This window comes from Maylandia zebra, linkage group LG13, assembly GCF_041146795.1.
Source record: "Maylandia zebra isolate NMK-2024a linkage group LG13, Mzebra_GT3a, whole genome shotgun sequence".
NCBI lineage: Eukaryota > Metazoa > Chordata > Actinopteri > Cichliformes > Cichlidae > Maylandia > Maylandia zebra.
This window is the reverse complement of record NC_135179.1, coordinates 29,242,145-29,254,538: the sequence shown is the minus strand read 5'-3', so window position 1 is coordinate 29,254,538 and position 12,394 is coordinate 29,242,145. Positions and strand designations below refer to the sequence as shown.

General features: G+C 38.3%; 1 protein-coding gene across 4 annotated transcripts; it reads left to right on the top strand.

Annotated features, from left to right (window-relative positions):
* The first annotated feature begins 39 nt into the window (after positions 1-39).
* Positions 40-11,128, top strand: haao (3-hydroxyanthranilate 3,4-dioxygenase). 4 transcript variants are annotated; one of them, XM_023155619.3, is made up of 12 exons: positions 75-164; positions 2,000-2,138; positions 2,727-2,873; positions 3,059-3,137; positions 5,460-5,543; positions 6,759-6,865; positions 9,292-9,381; positions 9,468-9,511; positions 9,586-9,731; positions 10,438-10,506; positions 10,589-10,671; positions 10,807-11,128. In XM_023155619.3, the coding sequence occupies exons 3-12, from the start codon at positions 2,785-2,787 to the stop codon at positions 10,877-10,879; spliced, it is 864 nt and encodes a 287-aa protein (XP_023011387.1). In that variant the 5' UTR covers positions 75-164; positions 2,000-2,138; positions 2,727-2,784; the 3' UTR covers positions 10,880-11,128. The 4 variants fall into 4 exon arrangements, with proteins under 4 accessions (XP_012775485.1, XP_012775482.1, XP_023011387.1 ...); XM_014414389.4 differs by having other exon boundaries at positions 2,724-2,873; XM_012920031.5 differs by lacking the exon at positions 2,000-2,138 and having other exon boundaries at positions 40-164.
* The last annotated feature ends 1,266 nt before the right edge of the window (positions 11,129-12,394 follow it).

Genomic DNA, 12,394 nt, shown 5'->3' with positions numbered 1-12,394 from the left:
TATGGAATTTTTTGAACCCCAAATTACAAATGTGACGGTGTTTGCTGAGACAACTGCGTGCAGCACGCTGAGCAGAAGGCACCGCCTCAGTGAGGCCACAAATCACGTGACCACCGAGGCCTAGCTTGAACCTGATGAGCCCAACAAAACACGAGCGGATGCAGGTAGCGCTAACATCCAATTTTCTCTTTAAAAAAGTGTATCAGGAATAACATATAAACTATAATCAATACTTAAATAAATAATAAGCTTCAAAACGACTAAGTATAAAAATATATAATACGTTGATTAGAGGTCACGTTACTAATTTGAGTGTACACAAGCTAATGTTGGTTGTGATGGGTTAAAAGGAACACACAGGAAGAGAACCAATTAAGTCTTTATCCCTTCATTGAATGACCCCGCTTAAACAGTTTTCATAAAATTAAAAGTACATTAAAAATATTAATTGAATTGTAATTGATAGACGCGTTCTGACTTTATGTACAGTCTGTCTACAAAATAAATACTTCGTAACTGTTGTATTGGGATGATATTTTATTACCTTTGTGACCACGAGGGGGGGACCGTCTCACAGAAAAAAACAATAAATAACAGATGCAACAAAATATAGCTTTAGTTACAATAACTAGATAGATAAAAGTATTTTCTTTCTTTTTTCTTATTTTGTTTATGGCATAGAGTTAACTCAGACTTTCACTCTTTGAATAAACTGGCGGAAATTCCTTTAAAAGCATCTACAGCGAGTTTAATATGTTTTTGGACAGTGGTAGTTTAACTTTGTACACCTCTGCACACCAGCACGATGGATTTGAAAGGATAAAAAAAATGTGCCTTAAGTGTAGACGCAGCTTTTTATTGAATGGGGTTAACAGAAGTAGTATAACCATGTTCCCAAGCTCTTTTTTGGGACAAAATACACTTTAACTGTCTAAAACATTCCACATGGCTGTGTGCACTTACACGTCTTCATTTATATACAGTTTGATAAGTTACCTAAAATTTCGTTTAAACAGCAAAATCTGTTTATGCTCTCGATAACTTACAGCATATACTTTTTTGCTGCATATGTTTAAAAAATGTGAGCTACTTGTAAAACTGTCATTTCAAGTGGGCCCACTAGGAGGCAGGTTTTTACTTACTAAATATCTCTGAACAGCACTTGAAGGACTTCTTTGTTCATATTCCACTGAACTTCAAATTTCTGATGTACTTGCTGCTCACTGGTCACATAATTCTTCAGCAAAGAATATATTAGTCACACAATATAATACGATAAGGAAGAAGCAACTGCTCTTGTGATGAATCTTGCTCAACATATCTTGGCAAGAAAACACTGAAAACACGACAGAGCTTGCATCAAAAACATTGTCAATAGTATAGTTAATTGTTTTGTTTTCATACTGAAGGTTAAGTGATTACCAGTTGATTAAATGTCTTAACTCTAAGCACACTTTGTACAGCAGATATGATACTGAACAGATTAAATTACCATTTTCACTTCAGTTTTCTTTGTGGTGGATGTTTTTGTGGCTTTATGTAAACTTGGCTGACTAAACCTGTCTCTTTTTATTGGTCAGTGTATTGTTTGCCCATGACCAAATATCTCACACAGACTTTCATCTTCATTCATCGTTGATTCTCAAAAGTTAGTAAACCCTTTAGAATGTCATCTGCTGCGACCTGTTGGGGTCAGGTTCAGAGCTCTTCCGCATGCCTTGGTTGTAATGATTATTCAGTTACTGTTTCCTTTCTACCAGCACAAAGCAGCCTGGTTTTTCTCCCCTGACCTCTGGCACACACAAGGCATTTCCCCCCAGAAAAGTGTTGCTTTCTCTTATTTGGACCATTCTTTGTAAACTTCATAGATGGTTGTGTTGGAAAATCCAAGTAGATCAATGTTTTTTGTTCACCATGTTTGTACACCCATGTGTTTTGTAGCTTTTGAAGTGTGTGCTGATAATGAGCCAGAATGGCCTCTGGTCCCTCTCCTCTTCAGGCTAGAGGATGCAGCATCCACAAATCCATCCATCCATCCATCCATCCATCCATCCATCCATCCATCCAGAAATAAAATAAAAAGTTTGATTGGTCTGACTGACCCCAGGACAGCTTTCTGGTTCGAAATGAGCATACAGGTCGGATTTTTAACCTTTATGCTATATTGAATTTTAAGAAGATGCTAAATATTTTACATGTTATACACAACCCCCCCCCCCCCCCCCCCCCCCCCAAAAAAAAAAAAAAAAAAACACCACTGAAAGAACAGAGAACTTAATTTTATTACATGAATTGGTAGCATGATTTAAGCAAGTTTTTTGTGTTTGTTTTAAAGTCAGATTAACCCAACAGTTTTAGATTACACAAAATGCACAATAAGTGTAACTTGTGTGCTTTCACTTAAATAAAAATAGAAAATTAAAGGAACGGACTTTAATTACAAGTTGATTGAAACCCAACCAAAATATACAACCACCAATGAAGCAGAAAACTGAGTGAGAATAATTTTTTACCTCAACTAGACCTCAAATACCCTTTGTACAGCGAAGGCTGGGTAAAAACTGCTCCCATCGTGGCGTTGTGCACGTTGCAAAGGATTCCATTTGGTCTGCAGGACAGCATTATGTTACTTATTAAACAACAACCTTTAACCCTTGTGCTCCACCCCGATTTGCTTACTCCCACTTCTGCATTTTGGACTTTATGTGTCCTCTTGCTTAAAGCAGTCATAACAGCTGACAGAGAGTCCCAGAGGCTACATTCTGCAGCACAAATCACATCAAAATGAACAGCAGTACTCTTCAGGTCAATGTGGAACACTGGATTGCAGAAAATCAGAATGCTTTCCTGCCCCCAGTGTGCAACAAACTCATGTAAGTAACACATTTACTCTTAGCTACACTCTCACTCTTTATTCTTTGCAAATGTGAATTGAGTTTTGTAATTATTGAGCAATGTGTAATTTATGTGGCAGTTTGAACACTTGGGATTCAGTCAGTTGAACTGCGAGGACACGCAGTGCATGCACTGACATGATTTTAATTCCTCTTTGTCTCAGGCACTTCTCCCAGCTGCTTGTCATGTTTGTCGGAGGCCCTAACACCAGGAAGGATTATCACATAGAGGAAGGGGAGGAGGTGAGAGTTGGACTAGTCTCTTTTTTTCCCTCATTCCAGCAACAAACATGGACCATGGAAGCAGAAGAACCTACAATTTAATACAAAAGACAACATTAGTTAGCTTCTTACAGTTTTTCGCAAAGTTGCTTCATTTGTCCTTTTAGGGCCAGTTCCACCCACGTGTTGCAGTGCTTGGTTAGGCTATTTGGCCAGCTGCTGCTACTGGGTTTTTTTGCTTCTGTGTCAAAGTATAAAGTGTGTCAGCTGACAGCCACTTTCACAACTTTAAACATTCACTGATACTGAATCATGACTCAGGATACCCTTTTTAGTGTTGTGGTAATTTCTGACATGGTCTAAAAATACAGATCTTTTCTGTCTTTTTTGACAGTTACTCATGATTTTTTGTGAAAGCTGCAAGTTTCTGCACATTTAATTTTAAGCTTTAAAACAAAGTTGTTGGCTTTAATTAATTTAAGTTGGTTCATATTAATTAAAACAAAGCATCACGAAGGCCCACGGTGGGTGTTGACGCAATGTGATTTCTGCCCAATGCTCTGAATGTTAAAGTGAAGAAATTCAATGAAGTGCAGTCAACGGCAGGAGTAACTATGACTCTCTTAATATAACATAATTATATGGAAACTACAGTTCTTGTAACAGAGTTTGTGTTTAAAAATAGAAAGGAAGAAAGATTAGATTAGAAATGCCATCCAGTAAGTTTTGATGCGCTTGGCAGATTGTGGGAAAAAAGAAAAACCAAACCCACTAAATGCCTGAGCCAGTCTGAGGAATCTGACTGTCATAAATATTTATGCCATAACACAGGAAGATAAGCTTCTGGTTTGGCTCATGAATGTTATTATTATTATTATTATTTCTATGGGTTTTCTTCTTTTGATTTTAATTGAGGCTGATTATTTGATTATCCATACATTTCTTGTTCAGTGACTGAGAGAGAAACGTGTGCCTACATCCTGGAGACTGTTGTCATGCTTCTTGCTGAACACCAACTGCATCACACTCAATCAGTTGAATCAGAGTCACGTATGAGCTCTTTGTTTGTAAATCTAAACATGGTGTTTGTTCAAACAGGCCATGAAGTAAAGGTCAGCTGCAGCTCCAAGAAATGCCCACTCATATCAGCTGAAGGCTCGAGTGATACAATCCACACATCACATATATGGCTATATGTGGCGCTCTATTTAAGCTGCTTTGTCAGTTGCTACACATCTGCAAGCCACTTTGCCACCCACCTCCCTTCCATCTACTCCTTTCATGCTGTATCTGACTTAGTAACTGTCATTTTTTTGTCATTAAAGCCTGTTCTATTAGGGTCCTACTGCTGCTCTACCCACCTCTGACCTTTTAGTTTTCATGGATGAGCAGGGTGGTAAATATGCTGCTCAAAAAAATTAAAGGAAGGTGATATGTGGACACTACAGAGGTAGTTCTTGAGGCAGTTGAACTCCTCAAGGATGACAGAGCATTGCCATAAGGTTTGCTGTGTCTCCCAGCACAGAGACAGGCAGTTTTTCTAGGAGAGCTGGACAGGGCCACGGAAGGTCTGAGTTGCTCTTCGTGCACGACAATACCCACCCAGCTTCATGTGGTGAGACATTCCAGGCAGTTCATTGAGAATGAAAGAATTACCACTTACTGGCCTCCATGCTCACCTCTGGGACCATCTGATGCCACCAGGTTGCACCTCACACTATCCAGGAGCTCAGCGATGTCCCGGTCCAGACATTCTAGGACACCATCCGCCATCTCAATAGGAGCATGCCTGACATTACCAGGCATGCATACATGCTGGTGGAGTCCATACAAACTACTGAGGACCATTTGATTGATTTGCTGCAATAAAATTTTGATTTTGGTAAATTAGACTAGCCTGCTGCATTGTTTTTTTATGTGATTTTCAGCATGTCCTCTCTAGGTTAATGATTTTGATTTTGATCAATCAGTGTAGGATCTTTTTGTTCCTAACACGAAGCACGGAGTGTCTACATTTCTGCCAATGGAAATACTTTTGACTAAAGTAGCTGAAAGGATTCACTGCCCTTTAAGAAATATCAAGAAGCTAAACATAATATTGACATTTGATTCCTTGCATTTGGGACCCTCTGTGTTATAGCTCCCTCTTGGTTCTTTCAGTATTGATGTACTACATTATCCAGACTGAGCCTTGACTGGTTGGTCTGAGATGTCTTTATGTTAATTGTGACTAACCGTTTTTCCACAACTGAAGTATCTGCTGATGCCTGCAAATAAATATTTATAACATGTATTTAACCCACTGCCATTCTTCGTTTGTCTTTCTCTCTCTGTTTTAAGTAGTTATTCTACCAGGTGAAGGGGGACATGTGTCTGAAGGTGATTGAAAATGGTAAACACAAGGATGTACACATCAAAGAGGGAGAGGTAAGCTCTAAACTTTTATGTTTCTGCTTCGTACTTTGCTGTGCACAAATACACATTCATTCATTCAGATGGAATTTAACTGTACAATTGCATAAAACATAAAGAACACTTTTTAAAAAAGCATTAATTAAGCTGTTTATGCAAGAGCAGCTGCAGGATTCTACCTCTGGGTGGGTCCAGAGTAAATTGGTCTGGGCCTTTTAATTGCACAGATTATTATTTTTAATACTTCTGCTACACATGTGTGAAAAGATTAAGAAAACAATTCCCAATCCATCATTATTAATTGTGAAGACTGAGACAGGCCGTCTATTCACTTAAACAAAGAGATTGTAATTAAATATCAGATGAGTGAGAAAGAGTGAGTGCTGCAGAGCCACTGAACTTTACTGAAACTTTCAGCTCGAACAACCATTTATTCTCCACATTTTTTATACTTTCAAAAGAAAATATATTTGATGCATTGACTTGCATGCTGTAGCCCCTTCCTCCCATTTTACACTGACAGACCCTGAAGTATACTCCTCCTGTGAAAAGGAGGAAGAAAACCTGCGAAAACCAATTTGTTAACAATTGGGTTTTTCCCGATGAGACTGGTGTAAATATCTTTTAGACATAAGGAAGTCATACAAGTTCAGTAACCCATGTCACAACCTGAGCCGTCTACAGCAGCGCCCAAATAAAGTAGAGGAACGTTTCTTCACATTGTGCTGAACCGCGCTGTGCTGCTCAGATTTAACAGGTAATTGTAAATGTGAAACAGGCTGTAGTGAATAGTCAGAATTTGTCAGTGATAATGTCATAAAAGCCGTCTACTAAAAAAACAAACAAACAAACAAAACCACATTTAGTAACTGAAGATAAGACCTAAGAAAATTCTTCTCACAGCCAGTCGGGATGGGCCCAGGTCTCTTAGGCCCCCCACAATGTAGTGTGTTAGCTCTAAATTTGTAGTAAGATACTTATTTAACAGAGAACATAGAAATTATTTGGTCATCTTTCAAAACAGGAATAAATTTTTTTTATACATAATAGTGAAATGCTGGTTGAGATAGACAACTGCACTAAACCCTCCTGGAAACTATTTTTCTGCTCCAGTTCCCATCGCTCTCTGCTGATCAGAAATAAGGAAGCACAGCAAGCTTGTGCAATAAGCTTTATCTCAGGTGAATCTGCTTCACTGTGCATTCCACTACTTTTTGTCTCAAATTCTAGATGTTTCTGCTGCCAGCTCGGATCCCTCACTCCCCCCAGAGGCAGGCTAACACCGTGGGCTTGGTGATGGAAAGGAGAAGACTGCTCACTGAAACCGACTGCCTGAGGTTCACTGCTGTGGCAGTTTCGATTTTCTGCATTTTTTCTTAGAGAGTTGTTGACAACAGAAAAATGATGAATGGTCATAAACATGACAGGACACTTAAAAAGAAAAGATTCTTTGCCCTCATAAACACGAGGCAATAAGTTTAATTAAAACTCAGCTGACATAAAAAGAGGTTTTTCAAAGATCAGTAATGAAACGTGTGGTATAAACTGTAAACCAGTTAAATATATTTTATTTTACCAGATTCGATGTAAACTTGAATGTTTACCTTGTAAGTATGTAACAAATTTACATTTTTACAACAAATAAAATCAAATTCAAATCTGACAACATAATCAAATTACAGCAGCAGCATTTTGGGGATTTAACAGTCCCCATGTCAATTGGAGGGCCAGGAGTGCCAAAATCATTAAATAAATACACAATTAAATATTAGGGGTGCAACAATACACACGGTTCGGTTCGATACTTTGGTGTCACGGTTCGATATTTTTTCGATACAAAAAAAATGTTCATGCTTTTTTAATTTGTCATTTATTAAAATTATAAATATATATTTTAACTCAAAAGTACAGTTTTTAAATTTAATGTTGCTGAAACAACAAAGTAAGAAAAAAATAAGTATCTGATCGAGAAATCACTCATCTTTGGAAAAGAGAGTTTATTACAGAGAAATGGCTCTTTCCAAAATAAAAGCTATACTATCCGCTTCTTCTGGGCTATATTCTCAGCAGCATATTAAACATATCAGGTCCCCATAAGGAGAATCCTGTGCTAACGGCTGTCTAAATGACTCGGGTAAAGTTTGTAGCATGCGTGCTTGTTGTTTTTGTCTGCTTCCACTTGTCTTTGCACTAGGATGATGTCGGAGTAAATGTGCAGTCATATTCATTTTGTTCCCACTAGTGCTGTCAGCGTTAATCTGAAATGACGTTAACGTCACAACACGGCAAATCTCTGTTAACGAGCTACCGCCCCGTGCGTGGGGCTGGACGGCGTCAACACGTTAACGAGCTAACTGCGCTAACACACTAGCTCCCACCCATGTAATTGAGCATTGCATGGCACATCCAACATACTGTTTTACTTTAGTCCATGACGCGCTTACCTTCAGGGTCATACGTCACATGAAAACCAAAATAATTCCAAACGCCAGATCTGAATGAGGGTGGGGGAGGTTCAATTTGCCATGTTGCAAGGTGAGCTTAACTTCTGCCTGCTAGCTTGCGCTGCTCTCAGTGAATCTGTGTTCGACTACTCCGCACTGTCGAGCGCAGATCGACTGAGCTCTCAACACAGACAGCATCGTCAAAAGAAAAGTTGATAAAATAAATTAAAAATTTTGTATTGTTCGATACTTATGCGTACCAAACCGAAAGCACTGTATCGAACGGTTCAACATCGATACGAGTATCGTTGCACCCCTATTAAATATATAATTTCATTAATTAAACATGTCATTAATTAATTAGAATAGGAAATAAATAAATAAATTATTACATGTTTTGAATAAAATGAATAGGCAGTAAATTAATTATTTATGTAATTAATAAATTCCAAATGTAATTAATTTAGTAAACATTTAATTAATAATTTAATGGTATTGCTAATTAATTCATTCTGGCACTCCTGACCCTCCATAAATCACAACCCGGCTATACTCTAAAGCAGGGGTGTCCAACTCCAGTCCTACTACCACTCCAGAGCTACTGTCCTGCAGCTTTTAGATGCATCCTTGTTCCGACACACCAGAATCAAATGAATGGCTTGTTATCAGGCCTTTGCCAACCTTGATGCCATGCTGAGGAGGTAATCCAATCATTTGATTCAGCTGTGTTGGAGTAGGGTTGCATCTAAAAGCTGCAGGATAGTAGCTCTGGAGGGCTGGACTTGGACACCCCTGCTCTACAAATACTCTCCTTACTGTCTGTTTTTCTCTATACAGGACCATCATTTACTAAATAGACAGCATGCTGTATTAAGTAAGACTTAAAACTACACTCATAAAAATGTATGACTTAAACTACTTTAATTAATTAATCAATTTTCAAGTACAAGCAAGAACAAAAATAAGTACAATGTAAAATGTCTAACTTTATTGAATCTGGTCAAATAAAATTTATGGGACTGGTATACTTCAGATTATACCCAGCACATTTTGCTTAATGATTAATTATTTGAACAAATAAACCTTTAATGATATGTATTTACACCACTGGCTACATTTTTTATATATAAATGATAAATGTTAAGTGATGCCTTGGATTTAATTAAGTGGCTATCTTCATCAGCAGCTACTTTGTTCAGTTTTATTGTAGGGTCCTACAATAGATAAATAACAATGTTATTGAATTGAGTCTTAGATCTTAGTGAAACACATTTGTCCTGTAAACAGATTTTTATGTTAGCATGTATTTGTGCTCTCAGGTACCATGTAGACAACACCACTGACATCCTATTTGAAAAATGGTTCTACTGTCAGGATCTAGGAACCCAGCTGGTGCCAATAATCAAGGAGTAAGGCATCTTTTCATCTTTACAAGTCATACTCAGATCATGCTCTTTCTTTTAAGTATGTTGACTTGACTGTATTTTACTTTCAGGTTCATGGCATCCAAGCAGTGCAAAACAGGAAAACCTGATCCAAGTGAGTTGTTCAGAAGAAATTGTAAGTCCCTGTAAACTTTGAGCTGGTGTCAATGTTTATTATTGGATGGATAGATGAAGTCTTCAGGGAACCTCCTTTCCAGCTGAACACCATGAACGTGATGACGCCCTTCTCCTTCAAAGACTGGCTGGAAAAACAGAGGCCGTCTTTGGGGAATGGCAGGCCCATCGACATGTTCGGAGCTCAGTTTGAGACTGAGGTAAGAAACCTAGTGTCAGGTAATGATCATATATGAGATGGTTGATCAGGGTTTTTTTCAGCCATTTTCAGTAAAACATTTCATTTAGGCCTGCACTCATATATAGTTACAATTTTGGTTTCTTAAATCCATGCAGGGTCAAACGTGTACAAACACACTCAAATATAAACATACGTTCACTTATTTCTTTTAATAAGCAATCCTGAAGGTTCTGCAGTGTCCTTGAAGACCAGCTTCTTGTCAGAGATCGTGGTTGACTGCTGGCAATGGTTGTTTCTATTTGCCAGTATAAACAAGATTTGTTTGAAAGCACTAAGTAACTGTAGGTTGCAAGATCACACCTTAAATAAATATTTGTAAGTACAGGTTTAATGTGTGTGCCACCACAAGAAGACACAAATTGTCTCCCTCACATGAGAGGGTATTGGCTCGGACTTTCAGGGACAATCCAGGGGCCACAAAGGCACAAGCCTACCCTGACCTGGAAACTACTGGAACAAAATTACTATGACAAAGTTACATGCCCATGATGAGTGTCTGTAAACTTCTGACCACAACTGTATAGTACGGTCTATCCGGCAGAAAGGATGTTTTGATACTAAAAGTACAAGTCAAAGGTATAATTATTGTTGAAATAACAGGAGACTAGACGTGTTGTAGGTAATGATAGTGATAAACAAGACTCTTTTTACTGCCTCCCCAACAGGCGATGGTGTTCGGACCTGGACTCACAGAGTTGACAACACCCCAAACTGATGTGTGGGTTTGGCAGTTGGTATGTATGCAGAGTCTGTCCCAACAGTCTGTCCCTGGACGCACATGTAAATCTCCCTTCCTCTTCTACATCTCTTTCTTAGGAGGGATCTTCCACAGTGACTATGAACGAGCAGGAGTTCAGTCTTCCTGCAGGAGACAGTTTGCTCATTCCCGAGCAGAGCCAGTAAGTCAATATCAAGTTGTCAGTAAATCACAAACTCTTTCACTGAGTGTACAAATTATTGGATCAAAAGTGTTGAAAGTGAACTCTCCAGGGTTTCCAGTGTGGTTTTGCATGCAGTGACTTTCTCTGTCGTAGATACCAGTGGCAGAGAGCTGAGGGGACTGTCGCCTTGGTTGTGATCCAAAACCCAGAGAGGAAGAGACCTTAAGCATCAACCGTCAAATCACACCTGCATTGAAACATATGCTGGGAGGGGAGCACGAATTCTTTAAATGAGCTCGAACAACTGAAAGTGTTTTATGTATAAAACAAATACAGTAAGTAGCATAGACCATTTAGTAAGGGTAAACAGTATTAATAAACAATTACAAAATGATGCTATATTCTCGCATTCATCAATCACTACATGTAATTTTATGTGAGTAAAATGCATAAATAAAAACATCCTCATGTCTGAGCATTTGTCTTTTCCTTGTAAGTTGGCTGTTACTCATAAACTGCATTTCTAGTGGCTCTAATGACTTAAAAACACAAGTTTCAACAGGTATCGGGAACATAACACTGTTGTCAGATGAACTTTTCCAACGAACTGCTTCATAGCCACCTACATGTTTTGCGTAGTTTCTTACAAAACTGACATGTAGAACCTGCTGCTGTTTCAAAAACCTTTTAGGTGGAGGTGCATGGAGGTGAACTGATACAGCGAGCTAACAGGAATTTGACTCCTTAGCAGGCTGTCTGTTCACGTCAACCAGCAGGCTGACAGTTTCGGAGCCAAACCCAATGCTTTGTTTGGATTTTTGTAACCAAATTAATTCAGTTTAATAACATTACGGTCATATCTAGTGTTTCTTTTACAATTACTTAAAAGAAATGAATTTGATTACTTCCCAGTAAAAAGTAATTTGTTATGCTGCTTTTTGTTTTTATATTTCTTTCATGTTGCTCAGTAGCATGTCCTGAAATACACTGTGACATAATTACCAGTTACCAGTATGAACCTTCGGCTACAGTCCCAGATAATAAGATAAATCCTTTTCTTAAAAAGAGCAGTTTTTCTTTCAAGGTTACATTTGAACACAAAACAAAGTGGAAAACCACCACATAGACTTCAAAGTGTTGCCACTGTGATTCTAAAATGAATGCTACAGCGCTCTAAGCTTGACTACTCATCACTCACTTTGTTACATGGTGGTAAATAAGATGTGTCTCCGCTGGCTCTGTGCTGGCACGTTGTTTGTGTAGATGTCTGCAAAGACCTGATGTTGTGTTAGCAGTACAGTGTGGCTGTTTCTGTCCTGGACACAATTTGTACTTTACCATCACCCTCCTGTGTTTTTATGCAATGAAAATAAAAGTAATGTTGGTATTTCCACTCCTCCGTTGTAGACTGCTCCGCCCTGTCTATTCCCTGCACATCTTAGTACAACTGCACAACTGATGGTAAATGCTACTGCGCTACGTCCAGTGCAACTGTAACGCAACTGCAGGCTAAACAGAAAACCATGTTTCATATTTTTCTTTCCTCTCGTCATGTAGAAGATTGCAGGAAGACATAATGATGATGTGATTTCTCAATTTAGTACTGTGAGGCATTACATTGCTGTGTTCATGAAAAACCTATTTTATACAAAAATAGATGTAAAAACAAATTAATTTAAGCATCACACCCCAAAATTTACATATATTTGTAATATAAGTAACCTCTATGTCATACCATTTC

What these genes read in the sequence shown, in the direction of transcription:
- haao (XM_012920031.5), top strand. Translation starts at nt 2,785, where the DNA reads ATGAACAGCAGTACTCTTCAGGTCAATGTGGAACACTGGATTGCAGAA. An exon ending in CTGGTGCCAATAATCAAGGA is followed by an intron (nt 9,382 to 9,467) that starts GTAAGGCATCTT and finishes TTTTACTTTCAG; the next exon opens with GTTCATGGCATCCAAGCAGT. An exon ending in GAGCTCAGTTTGAGACTGAG is followed by an intron (nt 9,732 to 10,437) that starts GTAAGAAACCTA and finishes CCTCCCCAACAG; the next exon opens with GCGATGGTGTTCGGACCTGG.